This window comes from Narcine bancroftii, chromosome 10, assembly GCF_036971445.1.
Source record: "Narcine bancroftii isolate sNarBan1 chromosome 10, sNarBan1.hap1, whole genome shotgun sequence".
Taxonomy (NCBI): domain Eukaryota; kingdom Metazoa; phylum Chordata; class Chondrichthyes; order Torpediniformes; family Narcinidae; genus Narcine; species Narcine bancroftii.
Window position 1 is genome coordinate 40,414,546 of NC_091478.1, and position 25,836 is coordinate 40,440,381.

The following is a 25,836-nucleotide window of genomic DNA, read 5'->3' on the forward strand; positions in this document are numbered from 1 at the left end:
CTGTGAGGCGCCAAGATGCACGGTTTGAGGCGTTATCAGCCCACTGGCGGTGGTCAATGTGGCAGGCACCAAGAGATTTCTTTAGGCAGTCCTTGTACCTTTTCTTTGGTGCACCTCTGTCACGGTGGCCAGTGGAGAGCTCGCCATATAATACGATCTTGGGAAGGCGATGGTCCTCCATTCTGGAGACGTGACCCATCCAGCGCAGCTGGATCTTCAGCAGCGTGGACTCGATGCTGTCGACCTCTGCCATCTCGAGTACCTCGACGTTAGGGGTGTGAGCGCTCCAATGGATGTTGAGGATGGAGCGGAGACAACGCTGGTGGAAGCGTTCTAGGAGCCGTAGGTGGTGCCGGTAGAGGACCCATGATTCGGAGCCGAACAGGAGTGTGGGTATGACAAAGGATGACAAAGGATGTGGTAGCACAAGAAAAGGCGCAGAAGAGCTTTACCAGGACGTTACTGGGAATGGAGGCCTTTAGTTGCAAGTCATAATTGGATAGGCTGCAATTGTTCTCACTGCACTGAGACAGCTTTAACGAGCTTTTCATGAAATAGAGAGGCATGCATCGGGTAGGTAGTATGTCTTTTTCCAGGGGTAGGGAAGTCTAAAAATATGTGAAGTAAATATTTGAAGGAAGTGGGGAAAGATTCAAAGGAGTTCCATATACCTAGCACTCTGTGCTTCGCACACGGAGAGTCAGGGGTATTTAGTAAACACACCAAAATGCTGGAGAAACTCAGCCGCTTTTTTCAGCACCTATGAGAGACAAAGATATGTTGACAACTCTTTGGGGGCCTGAGCCCTTCTTCAAGGAAAAAAATCAGAAAAGGCAGAAGGCAACCAACTGATTCTTCTTGTTCAATTGTTCTACTAACAAACCAATCTTGTCAACAAGTTGAACAACTGAGTTTCTAACCTAAGTGAGCTACGAATCTCTGACTTCAATAATTTGCTTTCAAATTCTCTCATTTCCACATCTGAAAGTATATTATGTTATTTAATAATAAAATATGAATTCTAAGGAAATGAGGAAATATCCCTTGATAAAGCCAATAATAAGAAAAGTATGGACTGGAAACATTAAGAAATACCCGTCCAGATTGTTCCCATTATTCAATGTTTAGGTAAGAGTGACTTTCCAGGTATAATAAGAGGATTGAAAATTCAGTTTGAATCCTAATATTTATAATGGCACAGTGAGAAAACCCAGGAGACCAGACATTGCCAGGCAGAGGGTATTCCACTCAACTCGTGTGACCCACAAAACTTACTATCTCTTCTGCTGAAAATAGCCAGCATTATTTACCAACCAGCATTTACTTTCTATTGTCATGGCCATTTCCTGAATGTCAAAAACTCCAAGAGCTCATAAACAGGCAGCATGACTGGGATGGAGACCCAACCTCTACAAAGGGGCAGGACCAATCTTTTACAGTCACAAAGCTCTTTAGTTGCTCAAGCCTCACAAATCAGCCTCCCTTCAAGAGATTCTACTTGGGTGGCATTACAATGTCACAGATCAAGGTTTGAATACCCTTCTGCTGGTAATGAGTTTATACGTTCTCCCCATGTCTGTGTGGGTTTCCTCTGGGTTTCTCCCACTATTCAAAACGTATGGGGATTGGGGTATTTGGGCAACATTGGCTTGTGCACCAAAAGGGCCTGTTACCATGCTGTGTCTCAATTTAAAATGATTTTAAAAATTCCACCTGGGGGCATGCTGGGAGCACCAGCATACTCCATCAACTCGGGTGGCATCAGAGGACCTTGCCAAATGTCTAATCGTACAGAACAATACTCCCTTAAATTTCACATTGCAATGCGAGCCCAGATTTTGATTTGAGAAAGGCCTTTCCAATGTTTAAACAATAATACGAAATGGTGGCTGACTGATTTTAATGGGAAGAGGAGGGAAGAGGTTACACACAAGGACAGGCCACCCCCATTTACACAGTGATTGCATTCCTAGAAAACAGTTCATACCACAATTTTCTGTAATTTGGGGGCTGCCCACAGAACTCTTTGAGGATGGCTTTGCAAAATTCAATTTTTTTCTTTTGTAATCTGCGTGTTCAATAATAATCATGTACATCTGATTTGATCCCTGCATCACAAAATCTCTAACATACAGTATAGTCTAAGGGTCTTAATTTCCCAAAGAAATAGAATATGCTCTTCTGAAATTAGTCAAATAGGCAAGATTCTCAATTTGGGGCAGTATGGTTGGTGTAGCAGTTGACGCAACACCTTTTCAGTGCCAGTGATCGGGACTGGGGTTAGAATCATGCATTGCTTTAAAGTGTTGGCAAGTTCTTCCCATATCTGTGTGAGTTTTCCCCGGGGGCTCCAGTTTCCTCTCACTCTTTGAAACGTATGTTAATTGGGTGTAAATTGGGTGGCACGTACTCTTGGGTCGAAATGTCCTGTTGCAGTGCTGTATGTTGAAATTAAATTAAAAAATTAAAATAAATTATGAGAGTTGTACACATCAACTTTTATTGTATTTCTGTCAAGAACAAAAGTCACAAGATATCTTAAAATAATCCAGATCTGTGTAGGGTTCATATACCTGGTTGCAGATGTTTATGTCAACTCCAGCTTTGATATAGTCAAGAGCCTTTTCCAAGTTGCCCGCTCGAGCAGCACGTAGATAGCTTGCATTGGTGTCAGTCTATGTAAAGAGGGAAAAGAAGTTTTCAATGAGACAAAAGTGAATGCAAACTAATTGAAGACATTTTAACACTTTAAATCGACAATAAAATACCAAAAGGGAAAGGCCAATTTCCAGGGGTAAAGTGTGCAATTACTGCATTTTCCCAGTGTTCTCACTTAATTGCCCTCAACCAAACTTTCATGATACACAAGAAGGCAAAGCCAACATAAGAAAAGGCAATTGCAGCAAGATGGTGCAGCAATTTCATGCATGAGTTGCAACTGACATTAATGATGACATAACTTTGCACTTCAGGTGAAAAATGTGAAGATTCTGAAAGGTCTCAAATTAAACAGTCCCTCTACAGGCCAGAATGCAGCCTTACAAACAAACTGGAAGAATAACTTAGAAATCTGAGGTGAAGGCATACACAAGAATTAACTGCTGTAAGCAAATGGATGGAAAATAGTAAAATGACTGAAGTTAAGATAGAGCAAAGCAAAAAGCATACCAGACATTTGCAAAGTAGGACTATACAAGATCCAGAGTGCCTAAATATGGAGGCTGATTCATTAACAACAAAACCCAGTAAGTAGAGAGTAGTGAAGGACATTACTGTGCTCTCATTTAAATGAAAAATTTGTTGTATGCATCTGACCAAATCAGGCATCAAACAAATTGGAACAACACCTCCACCCTCACCACCATTTGGAGCCCCAAACAGCCCTTCCAAGTGAGACAATACTTCACTTGTGAATCTGCAGGAGGCTTTTACTGTGTCCTGTGCTCCAATTGTGGCCTTCTCTATATTCGAGAGACTGGTCACAGCCTGGGAGATCGCTTGGCTGAGTACCTTCACTCTGTCTGCATCCATGACAGGGGTCTCCCAGTGGCCAACCATTTCAATTCTATGCCACACTCCCGCACTGGCATGTCTGTCCATGGCCTCATGTACTGTCAAACCAAGGCCACCTGTAACTTGGAGGAACAACACCTAATATTCCATCTGGGCACTCTCCAACGGATGGGATTAACATCGAACTCCAGTTTCTGCTCGCCTACTCCCACTCTCCCTCTCTTTTCCATCCCTCTTGTCTTCTTTCCTCCAGCTCTCCCTCTCCATTCACAGACCTATCCCACCCTCCCCCTACTTGCGGGTGTACCCTCTCTCCCTTATCCACCTATTTCGCCCTGCCTATGGGACTGCACTCCTCCCCCCACCCATCCCCTCCCCTCCACCATTTTGTTCGGGGACCTGCCAACATTTTTCTCATACCTTGAGGAAGGACTAAAGCCCATAACATTGGTTCTGTGTCTTTATATTTGCTATATAAAGGACACTGTTTGACCTGCTGAGTTTCTCCAGCATTGTGTTTCTACTTCAATCACTGCTTCTGCAGACTTTTGTATTTTACTCTGGCCCAACAGCTAAAGGTGTATACTGGCATGCAAGAGTCCACTCATTACATACCAAAGAAAATATTTTAATGATTCACCAAATCACAATTCACTTTTAACATAGTTTAAGGCTGCCTGGTCAATAAAGGAAGTGTAAAATATCAAAATGTGGAACTAAACACCATATTGTATTATAGCAAGTGATTTAAACTCCATTGGCAAGTATTTAATGCTTGGTAATTAATGACATCCTTCTACAGCCTTCTCTCCATGCAGGCTGAATGCAGCATTTAAGAACAAGCTTTTCAACCTTTCAGCAGAAAGGCTGAAATAAGGGAACTAAATTTGAGGCAACTACCAATAAGTCGACTACCTTTTACTTCCTATGGTAACCTGCTGAGTTTCTCCAGCACCTTTAGCTACTGTTTATTTGAAGGACATAGAGAAATGCAGGGAATCGAAAGTATAAAAATGGCAGATGGAGTTTCATCTTGACCAATGTGAGGTGTTGCACTTGGGGAGGTCAAATGTCAGACAATTAATGACTGAATTCTGAAGAGCATTGATGTGCAGAAGAATCCCAGCAAGGTGTGGAAGGGTACAGAAGAAATTTGCCAGGATGCTGCCTGGGTTAGAGGGTACACAGGAGAGAGTGGACAAACTTGGGTTGCTTTCTCTGGAGTATCATAGACTGAAGGACGACTTGATTGGTTTATAAAATTATGAGAGTTATTGTCAGGGAAGGCAGTCAGAATCTTCTTTTTCAGGGTAAAAATATTATATTCTCGAGGACATACATTTAATGTAAAAGAGGAACATTTAAAAAGATGTGTGGGGCAAGTATTTTTATATATGGTAAGTGCTTGGAACAGTAATGGTGGAAGCAGTTACAATGGTAGGGTTTAAGAGGTTTCTAGATAGACATACTAAGATGCAAGAAATCGGGGGATACATATCATATGCAAACAGCAAAGTTTTCATATAAATTGGGGATCATGTTTTGTTAGGTAAGAAAGGTCCAGGTCTTCTACTTCCAATGGATGCTGCATGATCTGTTGAGTTTCTCCAGCACATTTGTGTATTGCCCTGTGCTGAGTGTTTTCTATATGCGACACTCTTTAATTTAAGCGCAAGTTTAGCCGGGTGCAAAGAGGCTGATCTAGTCTTTGTTCATGGAAGAAGCCAAGGGTCCTAAGAAGAATGAAAGCAGAGAAGGAATGGTGCTCACTGTTATACTGAGATAGGAGAATGGAAGCTTTTAAATTGATGAAAAATTTCAAAGGAAATGCATGTACAAATGGGAAGCCACACTTCGTCGGGCATAAACAAGTTGAAATTCTGTGTGTAACAGGCCAAAATTATGCTGTCTCCATTCCACCAATTGCTGTTTATTTATTTCTTTAAACTGTATTGCCATATTATAAATAAATTAGAACCGATAAAATAATGAAATATCACTTTCAACCGTATCTGTTCAATCGTCTACAGACACATTTTTTAGCTTTTGCCCTCTATTCGAGATTTACTCTTCAAAATAATTTGCATCTTAACTTATGCTGAAAAAATTCAAGCTTAGTTCATGGAAGCAACCTTCATAATTTAACTATTTTAATTCCAGTGTCATTAAGGAGCATTTGGACCAGGTCTATATAAATGCTGGTCAAACCGTGTCCTTTAGGTAGCAAAGGCAGAAATACATAACCGATGTTTTAGGCTTGAGCCCCTCATCAAGGTATCAGACATTTCAGGGTAAATGGTCAATTGACAAGCTGCCTGTCCTACAGTGGGAGCATGGAAAGCTTCATCCACCCCGTCACAGTGCAGCGCTACTCCCTCGTGTAAGGCCAGTAAACCATAGAGTTTATTTGACCTCGAAATCCCAATTGGCAGATGTCCATGCCTGCTGCATAGTGACTCTAACTGTACGGGGCACAGAATTGAAACTCCTTGTGATCCCGCAGCTTTGTGCTGCCGAGCTGCTGGGGCTGGATTTTCAATGCCACCTTAAGAGTTTTACGATGGGGTACAATGGGCCCCATCCCCCTCCCTCACTGTAGTTTTTAAACCACCCACTGTGCTCCATCGACAGAAATCCCATCCCCCCTAGCCTCTCCTCCCATCGTTTCCAGCCAGCAACCTGCAGATTGCCCACAACGCATGACCTGCGGCCTTTCAACCCTCAAGATCACCCCTTCTCCACTGTTCACTAACCTCACCCCCGAATGTAAACCTGTTGCCACCAAGAGTAGGCGAGACAGTACCGGTGATAGGGTCTTTATTAGGTCGGAGGTGCAGCAGCTTCTGAATGAGGGGATCATTAAAGCCATCACCAGCCCCTGGAGAGCCCAAGTGGTGGTAGTTAAGAATGGGGGAGAAACACAGAATGGTCATCGACTACAGTCAGACTATTAACAGATATACACAGCTGGACGCGTACCCTCTCACCCACATGTCCGACATGGTAAATCAAATTGCTCAATATCAGGTATTCTCCACTAATGATTTAAAGTCGTCATATCACCAGCTCCCTATCCGCCCAGGGGGCCCGCCAATACACTGCCTTTGAGGCAGATGGCCACTTCTACCATTTCTTGACAGTTCCCTCTGGAGTCTTTGTTTCTCAGCGGGAGATGGACTGCATGGTTGACCAGTATAAGCTGCAGGCCACATTCCTGTATCTGGACAATGTCACCATTTGCGGCCATAAACCTGCAGGATCATGGTGCCAATCTCCAAAAATTTCTCCAGACCGCCAATCTCCTTAACCTTACATACAATAAAGATAAGTGTGTGTTTTGCACAACCCGCCTCACTATCCTTGGCTGCGTCGTGGATAACGAATTCATTGATCACACTTTTGGAACTCCCCCTTCCTCATAGCCTCAAGGATCTGAAAAGGAGCCTGGATTTTTATCTTTCTATGCCCAATGGGTCTCCATTTATGCAGACAAGGCCCGCCCCCTCATCAAATCCAACTCTTTTTTTCCCTGACGCCAGAGTCCCGTGTGGCCTTCAGCCACATCAAGGTAAATGTTGCCAAGGCCGCAATGCAAGCAGTGGACAAATCCACCCCATTCCAGGTGGGGAGCAATGCATCCAACTTCACCCTGGCTGCCACCCTTAGCCAGGCAGGCAGATCAAGCTACACAGATTGTCCCACTCAATTATTGAATAATTCAGCTGACAACATTCATTCTCTTGTCACCTTAGATAGCTCAAAGTGCCAAAAACTTTCCTAGTAATGTCATCCAGACAATGTTCCATTAAAGAGAAGAGGAGCATTATCTTGAGATAAAACCAGGAGTCTGAAGTTGCTGGAGAACAAGAACAACTCCCAAAAGTGCCAGAGAAACTCAACAGATAACACAGCATCTATGAAAGCAATAGGCAGTCCACGTTTTGGGCCTGGGATCGTCATCAGGCCCTTTGTGACAATTTTGAGCTATCAAGAAAGCCATTCAAAATCAAAACAGTTTATCCTGATGAAAATGCTGGGCAAGTCACAGGAATGGCAGAGAAACATAATTTTGGCCATTGGCCCTAATTTTTAGCAGGAAACTTCTTTATGTATGTTCAAGCACATGCACGCCACATGGGCATACTTACTTCACATCACCAGTCACAAATTAGTCACCGGAAAAGTAAAGCACCAAAAAGATGAAAAATCACTGGCATTGAGCATTTAGACAACAAATAAATATAATGTTACAGTTCACAGCATTCATGACTTGCATACGGACACAGAGTCATCAGGCCAATGACAGGATTCTATACCAAAATGTTAAAATTCGTTGCTCAGGAATATGGTCGGTTGCATCTAGATTCCCATTTAGCCATGCAACTAAAGAAATTTATAAAACCATTAAACATTATAGTGCAGAAAACAGACCCTTCTAGTCCATGTCAAACTATTATTTTCCCTAGTTTTACTGACTTGCACCCCATTTCATATCCTGCCATACCTGTCCCATCCATGTACATGTCCAAATTTTTCTTTAATGTTAATACTGAGCCCACTTCAGTTGGCACTCTTTGTGTGAAGAAATCCCCCCCTTAAACCTCCCCTTTAATCTTAACCGATGTCCTCTGGTTTATTTCTCGTCTAATCTCAGTGTAAAAAGCCTGCTTGCATTTACTCTATCTACACCCATCATCATTTTGTATTATTCTGTTAAATTGCCCCTCATTTTTCTACGCTCCAAGGAATGAAGTGTTTAACGATTCCCTGTAACTCAGTTCCTCATGGCCTGGCAACATCCTTGTAAATCTCCTCTGCAATTTTATTGATATCTTACCTGTAGTTCAGTGTCCATAACTGCACACAATATTCCAAATATGGCCTCACCAATATCTTGTACAACCTTAACATAACTTCCCAACTCCTATACTCAGTACAGTAAAATCCCCATTAACTGGCATTCAATCAACCAGAAATTCAAACAACCAGCAAAACAAAATTGAGGAAATAAATATTTTAAAAATAAGAATAAATAAAGTTTTAGATAAAAGGTTAAAAATGTAAAAGTAAATGTTCTCCAAAGCAACACGCAACCTCTTGGGAGCAGACATTCAGCCAGCAGAGTCCCTAGTCGTGCCCTGCACACAACAGCTGTTTAAATAAAGCTGTATTTGAATAAAATGGCAGCGCCCAGGATGAAGAGCCAGCTGATGCCACTCACCATTGGGGTGACTCTCCCAAAGTGTCTTCCTATCCCAGCCTAGTAAGAGTCTTTATCAGTATATTGTTACGTATATTAGGGTTAGGGCTAGGGTGAGCACTGTCGGATTTAAAGGAAGGTGCACCGAAGGCCTGACCAGGACACTCGCGTGACGGTGAGTTGGGTTGTCAGCCTGAGGAAGGTGCTGCAAGGATCCTTGGATGAAGGCGAGTCAGGTTGCGCCGAGGGTCTGACCAGGACACCAGGTTGAAGAGGTGATCGATGCTGCTCGCCACTGGGGTGATTCTCCCAAAGTGTCTTCCTATCCCTGCCTAATAAGAGTATTAGCATTAGGTACTTTATATTAGTGAGGCTTTATCTAGCCCTTTTTATACAGTGATCCTAGAACACTGCTCTAAAGAAGACCTGTCATTAAGCCAGCTTTGCTTGTTTACACTGAACCAAACACCAGAATAATGTTACCCCAATGTGTCATTTTACAAAGCATGCAGACATTCCAGAAGCAAAAGAGGCGTGGGGTGTAACACCACAGCATTGGCGTCTAGTTGTCAAATCCCTTTCCCATTCTGGTCCCAGCCTGCCGGCTCGCCCTTTCTACACAGATGTCAATTCTGTGCTGTGACTACCTCCGTTGCTTTACATTTTTCACTGTCTTTTGTCTTTTAAACGATACATTTTTAACACAGAAGTATTAGATCGGCATTGAAAGAGTCTCAGTCAACCAGAAAATTTGCATTTCCAGCATCCATTATCCCCGTGGGGTTTTACCATCCTTTGATTTAAGACCAATGTGCCAAAAGCTTTTTTTTAACGACACCATTTTCAGGGAATTATCAGTCTATATTCCTAGATCCTTCTGTTCAATCCCACTCTTCAGTGCCTTCCTGTTTACCATGTATGTCCTTCCAAAATGCAACACCTCACACTTGACTGCATTAAATTCCATCTGCCATTTTGAAGCCCATTTTTCCAGCTGGTCCACATCCATCTGCAAGCTTTGAAAGCCTTCCTCAATGTCCACTATACCACAAATCTTTGTATCACTGCAAACTCACTGATCCAATTTACCACGTTATCATCCAGATCATTCATATGGATGATGCCTGACAGCTGTGGCAGGGTCTAAATGACATAACCTGCTTCACAACAAAATCCAGTGCAATAGAAGGCAGCAAAGCTTCACTCCCAGACCTCAAAGCCTTTTATGCTCGATTTGACCACCAGAAAAGGAATGAACCACTGAGGATCCCCATGTCTCCTGATGATCCTTTACTGCCTGTATCCGAAGATGACACATGGACTTCCTTCAAGAGAGTAAATCCAAGGAAAGCATCCAGTCTGGACTGAGTACCCGGCTAAGTTCGGAAAACCTATGCTGACCAAATGGCCAATGCATTCACAGGTCTCTTCAAAACCACAATCCGACAGGGCATGGTACCACCTCCTTCAAATAGGCCTCAATCGTACCGGTGCCTGAGAAGAGTGTGGTCACCTGCCGAAATGATTGACCAGTGGCACTCACATTCACAGTGCTTTGAGGAGCTGATGTTGACGCATATCAGCTCCTGTCTGAGCGGCGACACAGATCTGTTCCAATTTGCCTGATACAGTAATAGATCTACAGCAGATGCCATCTCATTGGCTCTACAAAAACTCTGGAGCATTTGGACAGCAAAAATACATACTGTAGGATGCCCTTTATTGACAACAATTTGGCATTCAACACCCACATCCCCCTTAAAATTAATCAGCAAACTCCAAAAACTTGGGTTCAAAACACCACCGCGTATCACTATGAAATTTGACCAAGATTATGTAACAATATTGTTACATAACATTTTGTTTCATGACAGGATTACAGGCGGGAAAAGAAGTAGAAATTCACCATTAAAACATGTATTTTCTTTTTAAAAGATTCTGTTTGCAAATAATAATTGGATAACTTTATCTTTTGAAGTTTTCTTTTTCTATTGACAGCTGAGTTAAGATGCCATTTAACCCAGAGGAGTAATTTTGTCCCTTTCTATCCTTTTGCAGTTAATATACCTGTAGACACCCTTTGGATTTTCCTTCACCATGTCTTCCAAAGCAACCACATCTTCTTTTACCCCTCTTGATTTCCCTCAAAATTTTTCATACTTCTCAAGTACCTTATTTGCTCATTGTTGTCTATACCTGCTATACACCTCTCTCTTCTTCTTAAACAGTCTCCCAATTTCTCTTGAAAACCAAGGTTCCTTGTGCCTGTTAACTTTGCCTTTAATGCTTACAGGAACATACAAGCTCTATACTCTCAAAATTTTACCTTGGGGGTCTTCCACTTACCGAGCACACCCTGTCCCAATCCATGCTCTCTGGATCCCTTCTCATTTCCTCAAAATTGGCCTTTTTCCAATTGAATATTTCAACCTGAGAACCAGACCTATCCTTTTCCATAATTATCTTGAAACTAATGTACCCAACAATGCCTTCCTTATTACCCTTTCCCTCTTCTGACTATCCCCAGCTACTCTCCTTCTGCTCTTGAGGCATAATTGCGTCCCTGTAGGTCCTGTCCATCACCCCTTCAGGCTTCTGAATGATCCGGAGTTCATCCAACTCCAATTCCTTAACACAGTGATTCTGTATATAGGACCACAATGCCTCAGAAGATGTCTGCAGATTGGAAAATGGGTCTGGAGTCAATGGGCTGAGTTGCAACTGTCTCAGAAGAACATTTAGCATTGAAAATAAACTCCCTAAAACATTTTTTGTGTAGTGGCTTGTTCAGGAAATGATGTTATTGGAAAGAGCATCATCTAACTAGACAACGGGGGGATCTTGGAGACAACAGGAAAAGTTAGGAAAACTAACACCTCCAGAAACAAAAGCAATAAAGTAATTTTTCTTGATTTTTAAAAAAATTTGATTTAAAGTTATGATTTTTTTTACAGCAAAACATCTTGAAATTAACATTTTTCTTTCGCATTCCATTAGGCAAAATCTAGAAATCATGGTTTGTATTTAATTTTCAAACAGGAGGCCATTCAGCCTATTGGTTACCTCCCAGTAGCACTAACTTCTACTGTGATGAAATGCTTTGAGAGGCTGGTCATGGCCAGAATTAACATGTACCTAAGCGAAGATTTAGACCCACCGCAATTCGCCTATCGTCACAATCGCTCCACAGCAGATGCAATATTGTTGGCTCTCCACTCAGCTCTGGATCACCTCGAAAACAGCAACTCATACATACGGATGCTCCACATTGACTCGGCCTTTAATACCATTATTCCCTCAGTGTTGGTCAAGAAGCTACAAACTCTAGGCCTCTGTACCCCACTCTGCAAATGAATCCTTGACTTTCTCATTGCAAGACCACTGTCAGTACGAATTGGAAAGAACATCTCCTCCTCATTGATTATCCACACAGGCGCACCCCAAGGATGTGTGCTTAGCCCACTGCTCTACTCATTGTACACCCATGACTGTGTGGCCAGGCACAATTCCAATGCTATCTACAGATTTGCCGATAGCACCAAGGTTGTCAGCAGAATCACAGACAACAATGAGGAAATGTACAGGAGGGAGATAGATCAGCTCGTTGAACCTTGCACTCAATGTCAGAAAAACCAAGGAAATGAGTGTGGACTTCAGGAGGAAGTCAGGAATACAATCCAATCTTCATCAAGGGCTCAGTAGTGGACAGGGTCAAGAACTTCAAATTCCTGGGTGTCAACATCTTTGAGGATGTGTTCTGAAGCCTCCACATTAATGCAATCTCAAACAAGGCTCACCACCCAGGCCACGCCCTCTTCACTCTGCTACCATCAGGGAAAAGATACAGGAGCCTAAAGACGAGCACTCAATGGCACAAGTTCAGCTTCTTCCCCGCTGCCATCAGATTCCTGAATAATCAATGAACCAAAGACACTGCCTTAATTTTTGTGCACTATTATTTTTATTTTTCTATAGTAATGCCATAAGATGGTTATATTATGAATATTTTCATTGTGACAGATTATAGATATGATTTTGGGAGATAAATTGGGGCAGGTTTTTTTAGTGTAGGTCACAAACAAACTCTTAAAAGCAGATCTCATTTAAAATACTGGAGCTCTGCTCAAATCAGACAGGACGACCCCTGGGGGCCTTTGCAAAAATCTTGGGGAGTTCCCATGAGACTTCACTCATGAATTGCTGTTTTGAAAAGCAACAGATTAAAGAGATCAGAGTAATTTCGAGCCACAGGCTGTCTGAAGTGCAGCTTGCTGATCTAAGAGGGTCATGTAGTTTTGCTAGCAGAGAGAGTCAAACAGGCTTTTCTCTGAGATGAAGAGAGAGAGAGAGAGAGAGAGAGAGAGAGCGAGAGAGAGAGAGAGAGAGAGAGAGAGAGAGAGAGAGAGAGAGCGAGAGAGAGAGAGAGAGAGAGAGAGAGAGAGAGAGAGAGAGAGAGAAGAGAGAGAGTGATCATTTCTGCAGTTTTACAGTTTAGCAGTAGCTGGGACTGGAACAGGACAAGCTGGCAAGCCTGTGGAAAACCCCATTTTGCAGATGGGTTGTGAGTGCTTAGTTCAGCCTGGTCAAAGCCCTTGTGGTTCATCCAAGAGGAGAGGACTGGCTGCCAATGTTTCACTTGAAATAAGTGAAACAAAAAGGAACTCTGTGGTGACCTGAAAGAAAAAGGTTATCATTTGAAGAACTCATGTGGGGCAAGTTTATTCGGCAAGACACTGAAGTGGCTGATTAAAAGAAATCAGTTGTGTGTCCTATGGGCAACAAATTTCTCTCTGAAAAAAGACAAGAAACTTCTTGAGTGTTAACCATTTACCTTTCAAGCACTAAAGTCTGGTGAACTTCATAAATGTTAAATTCTGTGCACAGTCTAAGAATTGCCTGCAACTAATAAACTTGGAGGAATGAGATGTGAAATTGGACTGTAAATCAAATAACTGTTCAAAATTTACACACACACATTACATACACGTGCGCTTAGAATTAGAAGGGGGTTAAGTTAGGTTAGTTAAGTTATTAGTGATAAATTAAAATGTGATCCTGTTTTCATGTTTAAAGACAATTAAAAGCACCTTTTGTTGAAGTAATCATCTGTCTTGGTGAATATCTATTGTTGCTGGGTTTTGGGGTCCTCTGGGCTTGTAACAGCATTAAGGTGATGCCACAAAACACCAAATTTCATGACAATAAATTCTGATGCTGATTCCGCAGTCTATGCCTCCTCCTAATAAAGTAACCCTCTCAGTCCCATCTCCCCACTCTTCTTTTCCCTGTACAACTGCTGCATATTCTCTCTCACATGCCCATCAATAATTCTTCCACTACTTATCAACATTAAGAGGTAAATTTCTGTGGACAATTAGAGCATCAGCATGCCTTTGGAATGTGAGAGAAAACTAGAAATAGGAACAGGAGTAGGCCAACTGGCCCAATTGACCCTGCTCTACCAGTCCAAAGACCATAGCTCAGAGGAGACCCACGTGGTCTGAGGGAGAATATGCAAGTACGAATAAATGGGTGATATAAGCTTGCTCCTTGAGGCTGTGAGGCTGCATTGCTAACCATGGAGCTCCAGTGGGCAATGTGATCATTTTTTAAAAAAAAGTGTAGACATACAGCACGGTAACAGGCTATTTCAGCCCACAGTCCGTACCACTAAATTTTACACCCAATTAACCTACACTTCCGGTACGTTTTGAACGGTGGGAGGAAACCAGAATCCCTGGGGAAAACCCATGCAGACACGGGGAGAACGTACAAACTCCTTACAGTCAGCATGGGATTCGAACCCCGGTCCTGATCGCTGGTGCTGTAAAGGTGTTGTGCTAACCGCTACACCTGTGCTGCCTAAGTTGATATCTTGGGTTTAATAACCTGGTCAGACTCGTAGAATATTCTTATGGATCTGGCCTAGTATTTACAAATCAACCCTGGGGACTTCCACAATCTCAGGGCATTATTCTCCACCTTGACTTAGACATTTAAAAATGCAGAAATAGGCAAGACTTAGTCAACATTTAGGCAACACTTTGAGTTATGAAAGCAACAAGATGCGGAAGGGAGCTAGTGATGAAATACAATGAATGGCATTCTGAAATAAATGCCAAACAGTTGGATGAATTAAAACAAACAACTGTTGAAAGGTTTGGTCAGTGTCAGACAAAGCACACAACTCCAGAATGTGCTAAAAAATGGTTTGAAACAAATATGTCATGATCAAGTTCAAAATAACAGTGCTTCTACCATTTGCTATAGTGTCCTCTCAGACCAAAGCAATATTCAGGGGAGACTGAATAATCCACCCACAGTTATTCAGAACAAGGAGTTTCAAATATGTATACTCAAAAGGACATTTACACCATCTTAAAGTCGATTGCAATTCCTGGAACAAGAGCTTAAAAAATTTACAGGAATTTCTGGAATAAATCAGTCAACAAACATCAAAATCAAAGACTGGCGTCTACATAACCCGTCGCAACCTGACGCAGCAAACTCTTTACAGTCAATCTGCAAAGATATTCTGTATTGGTCACAATAAAGGGAATATAGCAGCCAATGTGCATTTCTGAAGGTCTTAAAAAATACATTATTAGCCAGTGTACAAAGAGAAGTTGGAAGGACTCAATGAGTCAGGCAGCATCTATGAAGCAACATTTTAGGTGGAGACCCTTTATCTCAAGAATCCTGTATCTGCTGTTTCATTTTTATCGAGCATTATTAGCTGAACAGTCTGCATTACTGATTCAGGAAATCTTCTGAATTTCTTCAAATTGTCACATTCACCTGACTGGGCAAAAAGGACCACAATTGAACATCAATCAATAGAGACTTTTTACACAGAAATCCTGCGATATTGCCGTAAGGAAGACCCGGCTTTGTTTGTTTACACAGAATTGAACAAAGCCAGCATAATGCCGGGTCAGTGTGTCTTTTTACACAGCAAGTCAGCATTCCAGGAGCCAAAGCAGCAGGACGGGTAACTCAGCAATGTCGGCGTTGGCATCTCATGTCACGTATAACATACCGTATTTGGTGGCATGTTAGATCCACTTTTTTCTCTCCAAAAAATGGCTGAAAAATATCCCCCAGGTCTTACATGCGAAGTTGAAATTAGGGTGGTAATGGTGAGTAACGCCAACAATGATCATCATTGCTGCGCGGCTCACTAGTGTCACCGCTATTGGTCCTCACACTGGTCATTGTTGTGCTGAGAATGTGTAAGGTTTGAGAGAGATGGGTTTGGGTTTGCAATCAAATGTTACTTTTATTAACAGACAACAATTAATAGAAGAGCATGGGAAAATCGTAGCAGGAATAAAATACACATGCGCACAATTTATAAAAGAGTATGGGAAAATCTACTACAAGTATTAATCTATAGCAGTAGATCTGAAACTTTTTCTTTCCACTCACATACCGCCTAAAGTAATCTGTGATTAGTAAGGGATTGCTTAAGGTGGTATGTGAGTGGAAGAAAAGCTGAGAACCACTGTTCTAGACCCAATTATTTCTGAAATATTTTGCTTGAGAAAAATTGTCACTGGCCCATTTCCTTCAGAGTTACGAAACCATGCACATAACGAGTCAATTAGGTACGATTAAAACAGTGAGTTTCAAACTTTTTCTTTCTACTCACATACCACCTTAAATCATCCTTTACAAATCACCACTATCTATCGTTGGGGGCTGGTGGCGGGCTGTCAGGGTGAGAGGAGGGAGTGGGGCTGTGGGCTTCAGACTGTTCAAACTGAGGACAACACCGGTTGCTCATAGCACAAGGTGACTAGAGACACCTGGGGACAGCTGGGAGCGGGGTGGTAGGATCTGTATGAAGGCTGGTCTTTTATGACAGTGCCACTCTCTAACACTAATCTCCTCTCTCTTAATATCTGAAGGTCTGTCAGTGGCTGTCTTGAATACATTTAGTAACTGAGCATTCACACACTCCTTCTGTAGAGTTCCAGATTCAGTGCCTGTTGATACATCCTTTTTATCTTATTCATGAATGATCAAGCTCTATTTTGAAAGACCCACATCAGTCCTGTCAAGATCATGAGTTATGTACTTCTGAATTAAATCACCTCTCATTCTCCTCCCACAACACTTCAGTGCTTCACCCACCTAACAAAATGGTGAGTCCAGTCAAGGATGCATCACTCTTTCACCACCAGCTCATTTAATCTCCAGATCAAGCCATTTCTTATACAGCTCACTGCAGATTTCTGCATTTATGGGAGCATGCTGAGACAAACTCGAAGTGCCTGCCGGTCAGCTATTCCCTAGTGAACTACCCGCTGTCAGCCAGATTGATTCTGCCTTTGATCTTTTCTGTATAATTGCGGGGCGCCAGGAGAGAGCGGGACAGTGGTATATTTTTTAAAAATTCTTGTTGTCCTACCTGCATGTTTTGTCTAAGTTTTCAATGCTTACCTCTAAATACACTAAAAAAAGTACGGTACACGTACATATCCTTACCCGAATTGGTCCCAGATTGCCCTTTTACACAGACGGTGTTATGGGGCTGACACTGCGTCTGCTGCCGGAAAAGAAAGCCGGGACAGTGCTTTTTAGCCAGCAGGCGTAGCGTAAAAAATATTCCACAAATATCCCGGAAAGAAGCAAAAGTCTCTAATAACATTTTCAACAGTGTAGCAGTCCCTCAGTCTGCTCTAAAGTGTTAGTTTTGATTCCATAATTGTCTCCAGTGTGGAATTAAACTCACAAACTTTCCATTCACTAAATCTACAGGAAGTCATTAATTGGGCTTTACAGAGTAAAGAGAGTGAGAGAGAGAAAGCGAGCGTGAGGAAGGGAAGGAGGGAGCAAGCAAGAGGGGGGAGGGAGCGAGCGAGTGAAGGGGAGGAAGCAAGCGAGTGAAGGGGGAGGGAGGGAGTGAGCAGGAGGGAGGGAGGAGGGAGTGAAGAGGCCAGGCATGGATTGGAAGGAGCGAAGATGCGGGAGGGCTGTGGGGTTGGGGGCACTGCCAGCATTGTGAGAGAGTAGCCATCTCTCCATCATTTTCTGCTGTGAGTGTTAACTTTTAATCCTGATCTCATGACCGTATATAGTTACTTTCATTATTATGTTTAAGATGTTTTAGTGTATTGGAAAGTGTTTTAAATGCATATAAAGGTAAAATATATACTATATACTAAGATAAATAGTTGACTGACTGACATTAAATAAGGACCGTATGTACCTGTTCTGACTTACATACAAATCCGAATTAAAGACAGACCTAGGTAACATGACTCTTTTCTAACCTGTGGACTGCCTATCATATTGTTGTCAAGCTGAAATATATTATGGAAATTGAGACACTTTCTTACTCAATAAACATAAACTACCTAGTTCAAAATCAAGCTGATTAATGCCTAACTATTAGAGAGTATAATCAATTATTGCACAATATCTTAAATTTAAAATCAAGAATGGAATGCAATGTCAGGGATTATTGTTCATGGGAAATATCTGGAAGAAACCATTCCATTTATAATACAAAAATCAATTTTGTAATATTACAAAATTATAATTGTAATATTACAAAAGTATCAATCATTTTTATTACAAAAATAACTAACAACTATAAAACCAATCAGAACCAAGGATATTTAGAATTATTCCAAAGAGTTCTCTTGTACACTGGACAATGGCTTTCAAGTGTACATTTAATCAACAAGATCTGCCACAAAAATTAACAGACAGTTATATACTCATGAAACAAATAACATTTGGAGCTGTTTCTTGTCTTGTGATTTTTGCCAACCAACATTTAAAAAAGACAGAAGGACAAGTATGGGTATTGAGATCCCAACTCCATTGCTGATTTATTAGTCATTTTTGTAATTCTTCAATCTCCTGACCATAAAGTGGCCGCTGAGCTTTCAACATTCCAACAGCGCTGGTATTTTAAAGTACACTTGATTCGTTTAGTGCTTTTTGAAAGATCTACATGTGAATGGTGCTACAACAACAAACACCCAAATACAAGCCCTTCTTTTTTATAATTTCAACCTGTAATTTTATCATTAATTCTACATATTACAATTCACATCTTTCAATGTCTGATACCTATTACATCTTCCATGCTCAGAAAGCTATTCGTAGCAAGCTTTGTACAGGCAAGTGAGTGTGGCTAAGTGGATGAGCTTTCCCTCAGAGATGTACTGCCAATCTTAGCTATGTCACAATTAGTAACTGACCTATGAATTCATCATGAATAGAGAAGTCATCCAGCAAACCGTGATATAATTGAACAGACATCAAAACTGAGTAGCAACCCTTACAGCCTTTATTTTATCTTCAGGCACTTACTTGCTCGAGCAAGTCTGCTTTCTCCTCCACTGCCATCTCCTCCAGATGAAACCTGCTGATCCAATTATGAATGCTTGGATTTTAAAAATTTACATCAGGTCTAAAAATACCAGCTGGAGTTGTGGAGTTAAAAACATGATTAGTTTTGTTGCATAAGGGAAAAATCACTATCGTTTCTACAAAGGAAGCATTATCTACACTGCCCTCACAGCACTCGTGTATCACTTCCCAAAATTCCTGATAAGCTTACCATATTTATAGGGTCCCATCACATAGGCTCTATGTAAACGTGATACAGATGCACCAGAATAGTAGCGACAGCTGCTTCATGGTTACTCTGTGCACTGGTTTGCCAGCTCCTGTTTTCTACATCGCAGAGTGCTGCTGGTGCCCAAGTTAAAGCCTTCATATAAAATAAATCTTCCATGGATATGAAACAGGGCCCTAAGTTGGCACTCCTCCTTTGGAGGAAGTGCATATTTCTCTCATGTTCTCCTCTGTACAACTATTAACATTATAATTGTCAATATTTGGCACCTGGAACGAGCTGCGAGGGATAATGGTGGAAGTAGATATGACAGTAGATTTAAGAGGCTTCCAGATAAGACACGTGAGCAGGCAGAGAATAGAGGATTATGGATCACATGCAAGGGGCAGGGTTTTAATGAAATTTGTCACCATGTTCGGTGCAGAACATCGTGGGCCAAAGGGCCTGTTCGTGCGCTGTACTGTTCAATGTTTTATAACACTGTGGGATATTAAACATGGAGCAAAAAGAACAGCGTGCATTTACATAGCACCTTTCACATAATAATGTCACAGCCAAGCAATCAGACAGAATTTGATACTGAGCTAAGTAATGAAATATGACAGCAGGCAGCCAAGAACCTGGGCAAAAAAAAACAGATTTTAAAAAAGGAGAGGTAAGGAAGCAGAGATTTTTGAAAGGAAAATTCAGAGCATAAAGTCTTGGAAGCTGAAGGTATGATCTTTAACGATGAGGGAATGGAGATGCACTAGAGCTCAGAAGAACAGTGGATTGTAGAAATGTGCTTACAGCACTAACGTTGCCAGGTGCCAACTTCAGCATACGGTTCTCTGTACAATCAGCTATATCCAAGAAATTCTTTCTAAACTCCCACAAGGTATCATAGCGTCAGGCGGCACGTAACAGGCTCTCCGGCTCAATCCTGGGCTCCTTCCATTTGCTTGCATTTGGTCCTTTTCCTTCTAAAACATACCTATCTCTAAATCTGTGCAAATGATTCATGAATGTTGAAATCATACCCACTTCTTCAAAGTTAATTTGAATTCATACACGAGAGAGATTGAAAACTTAGCTGACAACAACCTCACGCTCAATGCCACCAAAACTTCAGAAGGGGAAGACCAGAGGTATACGATCCAGTGATCATTAGGGGATCAGAGGTGGAGAGGATGAGCATATTTAAATTCCTGGGAGTCACTACCTCGGACCCAACACACAAAAGTCATCATGAAGAAAGCACATCTATATTTGAAAAGGAAAAAGTATGTATCATGGTTAATGTGGTTTATGGTGTGAAAAATAAAAATTTAAAAAAAAAAATGAAGAAAGCACATCAGTGTTTCTACTTGCTCAGGAGTTTGAGGAGGTTTGGCACGACGTCGAAAACTTAGGCAAACTTCTGCAGACGTCCAGTAGAAAGTGTGCTGGCTGAGTGAAGCACGGCCTGGTATGGGGACACCAATACCTCTGGGCAAAAAGCCCAGCACATCACAGGTAAAACTCTCCCCACCATTGAGAATATCGACATGGAACGCTGCCGTGGGAGAGCACCAGCAATCATCAAAGTCCGACACCATATCGGAATAATTTGCTGAACATTATGTAATATAGTGTATAGCATAATTTGTGCACAAGGGTGGAAGAGCAAAGTGAATTCAAAGTGAGCAAAAGTGAATTCAAAGAGATTTTTGCATGGCATTACTTCATGTGTAGTCCATTTCCTGTTTTGATATTCTTCCGATATTTTGAGTGTACTTGAGAAGAGATTAGGAATAGTAAAGGGGAAAAAAAATCACTAGTGGGAGTTGTCTATAGGCCACTCAATAGTAACATGGCAGAGGCAATAAACCAAGAAATATCGGAGGTGTGCAAGGATGGAGCACCAGTAGTCGTTGGGGACCTAAACATGCACATAAATTGGGTGAATCAGGCTGGTCAAGGCAATCTTGAGGAAGACTTCATGGAATGCATACGTGATGGATTTCCTGAACAGCATGCCATTGAACCTACAAGGGAACAAGCCATCTTAGATCTGGCCCTGTGCAATGAGACAAGTAAAATTAGCGATCTTGTAGTTAGGGATCCTTTTGGAAAGTGTGATCACAGCTTCTCATACAAATGGAGGATACAATAGTTCGGTCTAAAATCAATGTTTTATGCCTAAGCAAGAGAAACTACAAGGGGCTGAGGGAGGAGTGGCCAGGTTAAACTGGGAACTCAGGCAACATGGAGGGACGGTTGATGAACAGTGGAGGACTTTCACAATGCTCAATAGAAGTATATTCCAGTTGAAAACAAGGACTGTAAGGGTGGGAGCAGCCAGCCTTGGATAAAAAAGGAGATCAAGGAAAGGCAACAAACTAAAAGCTCGTGCATTCAAATTCACCAAGAGCAGTGGGAAAATAGAAGATTGGGATACCTTTAAGAAGCAACAAAAAACCACAAAGCAAGTAATTAAGAAAGGGAAGGAGGACAATGAAAAAAAGATAAGCACAAAATATAAAAATGGATGGTCTTTACAAAAGGGTGGCTAAAGTGAAGGTTGGACCCTCAAAAGATGAAAAGGGAAAATTGATATTGGATAATGAGGAAATGGCTGAGTCTTTGAATTAATATTTTGTGTCGGTATTCATGGTGGAGAGTACATCAAACATGCCAAAGACAGATGTTATGGAATTGACGGGACCTGGATGTAATAGCTATCACTAAAGAGGCCCATACTCAGAAACTAGAGGGTCTGAAGATAGACAAATCCCCTGGTCCTGATGGAATGCATCCCTGAAAGATAATGGCAGAAGTTATAGTCAGATGCAGCAAAGGCAGGTCCTGTTTGATGAATTTACTGGAGTTCTTTGAGGACATAATGAGCGCGGTAGATAGAGGGGAGCAATTGGACATTGTTTACCTGGATTCTCAAAAGACACTCGATAAAGTGCCACGTAAAAGACATACACAGAAGAAAAGGATGAATGGAATTGTGGGTGATGTTTTTGCATGGAGAGAGGACTGGTTAACCAATAGAAAGCAGAAAGTTGGAGTACAGGGGTGCTTTTCTGGTTGGCAATCGGTGGTGAGCAGGGTGTCGCAGGGGTCGGTGCTGGGCCTGCAACTGTACACAGTATATATAAATGATCTGAAAGAGGGGACAGAGTGCAGTGTGATGACACTAAGTTGCAAGGAAAAGCAAATTGTTCAGATGATACGGAGAGTCTGCAGAGAGATATAGATAGGTTAAGTGAATGGGCAAGGGTCTGGCAGATGGAGTACAATGTTGGCAAATGTGAGGTTATCCACTTTGGAAGGAAAAATAGAAGATCAGAATAGCATTTAAATGGTAAGCGATTGGAGTTTGTTCATGTGCAGAAAGACTTGGGTGTGTTTGTGCATGAATCACAAAATGTTGACTTGCAGGTGCAGCAGGCCATCAAAAAGGCAAATGCTAGAGGGATGGAATTTAAGAGCAGGGAGGTTATGCTGCAACTGTACAAAGTACTGGTGAGACCACATCTGGAGTACTATGTGCCATTCTGTTCTTACTTGAGGAAGGATGTACTGGCTTTGGTGGCGGTGCAGAGGAGGTTTACCAGGTTGATTCCAGAGATGAAGGGTTTGTGCAAGAGGAGAGATTGCGTCGACTGGGACTGTACTCGCTGGGATTTAGAAGAATGAGTGGGATTCCTGTAGAAACATATAAAATTATGAAAGGTATAGATAAGATTAAGGTAGGTAAGTTGTTTCCATTGGTGGTATAGACCAGAACCAGGGGACATAGCCTCAAGATTCAGGGAAATGAATTTAGGACAGAGATTGCTTTTCCCAGAGGATGATAAATCTGTGGAATTTGCTGCCCATTAAAGCAGTGGGGGCAACCTCAGTAAATATATTTAAAACCAGGTTGGGTAGATTTCTACATAGTAAGGGAATTAAGGGATATGGGGGAAAAGGCAGGTAGGTGGCGATGAGCTGATCATCAGATCAGCCATGATCACATTAAATGGCAGAGCAGACTCGATGGACCTCGACTCCTTTTCCTACTACTTATGTTCCTCTTACTGCTGGGCGAAGCTATTCAATCTGACTTGATGGGAGATGATGATTTCAATTATTTCTACTGCACGTCTTTATGGCTGAAGCACCATAAATTCCTCGTAGCACAAGGATAAAAAAAAATCTTATGCAGCCAATAAAGCCACAGCATGGCAATGAATGAATGAATCAATTTGGAACAAACTGCAGATGAATGATAAACAGCATCATAAAATAGAAAGATTTCCATAAGTCGTGTCTTTCATGCCAATCTTCTGCTGACTGGAGCTGATGGTGTTGTTTTCGTGGTTTTCTGGCCACTCTCCTGCATTTCCTACCTTTGCTGAAACCTGTAAAACTGATTAAATGTTTTCCACCTCTACATGCTGGGGAGATGTTGGTTCTAATGTAAAACAACATAAGTACATTTATATAGTGCCCTTTACAAACTCGGAACAGTAGTTTGCAGCCAATTAAGTAGTTGGGCAGTATTGGTGTTATGATGGAATCGTTCAAGTTCACAGTAAAGAAGGCAGCCTTTCGTGTAGATGCTGACACACCTAATTAGATCCAACCTAATTCCACTGCTCAGCTCTTGATCTGTTTATTGCCATAGATGCAGCGAAAAGTTTTGTTTTGCACTCTACATAAGCAGTTCACGAAAAGTCGTCACGGACGCCCCAACTTTGAATTCACAGAAAAGTTCACACTGATCATGGCAATGGTAGCATTTAACTTTAAGGTAACAGCGGCCTCCTGATGGGGATCCTGCGTGACCACGGTCCACTCGTAGGCCCATAACGTCAAAGGTCCATTGGGCTGGGTGCGGGTGCCAAATACCAAATTCTTATTCATAACTTGCTTTCCATGCTGGCAGAATATGAAGCTCTCTTAGCTTTCCATCCAAGCACACTTCTGAAACACGTTGAGGGCTTCTGTCTCTTCTGGTCCACCCATAAAATCAGTGAGTTCTGGACACAATGTACTGAGTTAAAAAAATACTTTCTTTACCTCTTCCACTCCACCCTCTAATTCTCCTGTCCACTGCTTTAATGCTTTCTAGTTATTATACTCTTCACAATTTTTGCTCAGAAGTAATTTTCACAACTCAAAAAGAAATTGGCTTGAAGGTAGGAGATAACGTCTGGTAGTGGAGAGCTGCTACTCAGATTAAGGCTTGTGACCAGAGGTGCGTTGCAAGGATTGGCACTAGGTCTTCTGTTGTTTGTCATCTCTTTTAATAACTTGGAATACAATGTCCAAAATTGGTGGCACAGTATAGTGGATAATGAAAAAGATGATCTAAGATTGCACTGGATCTAGACAAACTGAGAAAATAGGGCAAGAAAATAGGAGATAAAATTTAAGTACAAAGTGTTGTACTTTCAAATCAGAACAAAACTTAAATAGCAGGGCTCTGGGGATTCTTATAGAACAAAGTCACTTAGGTTCAGGTAGATAGATCCACAAAAGTAGAGTCATGGGCAGACGTAGTGGTGAAGAAGGCATTTTGCAGGCTTGGAATCTTTGGCCAGAATGCTGCATGACTTGCTGAGTTTAACCAGCACCCTTCATCTCCTCCAACTCCCCTCTGAGCTCTTTTCTCTCAACCCCTCACAGATCCTCTTATGTCCCCAACTCCCTTCTGAGCTCTTTTCTCTCAACCCCTCTAGCCCTCAGACCCTCTCATGTCCCCAACTCCCCTCTGAGTTCCCACTTTCTTCTCACCCCTCTAGCCTTCAGTCCCTCCCACATCCCCAACCCCCCTCTGAGCTTCCCCTTTCTTCTCACCACTCTAGCCCTCAGACCCTCTCATACCCACCAACTCACCTCTGGGCTCCCACTTTCTTCTCACCTCTCTAGCCCTCAGTCCCTCCCACATCCCCAACTCCCCTCTGTGCTTCCCCTTTCTTCTCACCCCTCAAGCCCTCAGATCCTCTCATACCCACCAACTCCCCTCTGGGCTCCCCATTTTTTCCCACACCCTTGGACTTTCTCATCTCCCCCACAACTCCCCTCTGACCGGGCCTTACCATCCAAATCCCCCTGACCTTCCCTACCTGCCACCTCCCCCCTGACTTCCCCAAACCTCCACCTACCCCCTCTGACTTCCCCAACCCTCCATCCCTATTGGATCCCCCCACTGGAGAGTTAAACCCTCCCCCTGAAGTAACTGTGGCTGAAATAAAAACACAATGGACCATGCCTTGATGAAGGGCTCGAGGCCGAAACATTGGTTATGCATCTTTATCTTTGCTATATAAAGTGCACTGTATAAGGTGACAGTTGAGTTTCTCCAGCATTGTGTTTTTAAACCCACCCCTTATCACTTTTCAGCTCTTTTCTCCTGTGCCCTCCCACTCCTATCCACCTATGATCTCTTGCCTGTGGCCTTGTTCTCCTCCCCCGCCCCTCTTTCCTACCATTTTATTCAGGGATTTGCCTGCTTTTAGTTCAGACCTTGTGGTGCAGCAAACAAATACAAATCTCAAGAAGACTG

At 42.1% G+C, this 25,836-nt stretch overlaps 1 protein-coding gene across 15 annotated transcripts in view; it reads right to left on the reverse strand.

Moving 5' to 3' along the window:
- The window catches only part of LOC138744480 (ankyrin-3-like), a 666,186-nt gene that overhangs the window by 232,336 nt on the left and 408,014 nt on the right, over positions 1–25,836 (reverse strand). For 13 of the 15 annotated variants that reach the window (XM_069900721.1, XM_069900714.1, XM_069900719.1 and 10 more), the window contains exon 2: positions 2,574–2,675. In XM_069900721.1, the coding sequence (XP_069756822.1) occupies positions 2,574–2,675 (102 nt within the window). Of the gene's footprint in view, positions 1–2,573; positions 2,676–8,734; positions 8,840–19,042; positions 19,096–25,836 lie in introns of those variants that run through there. The other 2 variants (XM_069900712.1, XM_069900718.1) reach the window with 2 other exon arrangements.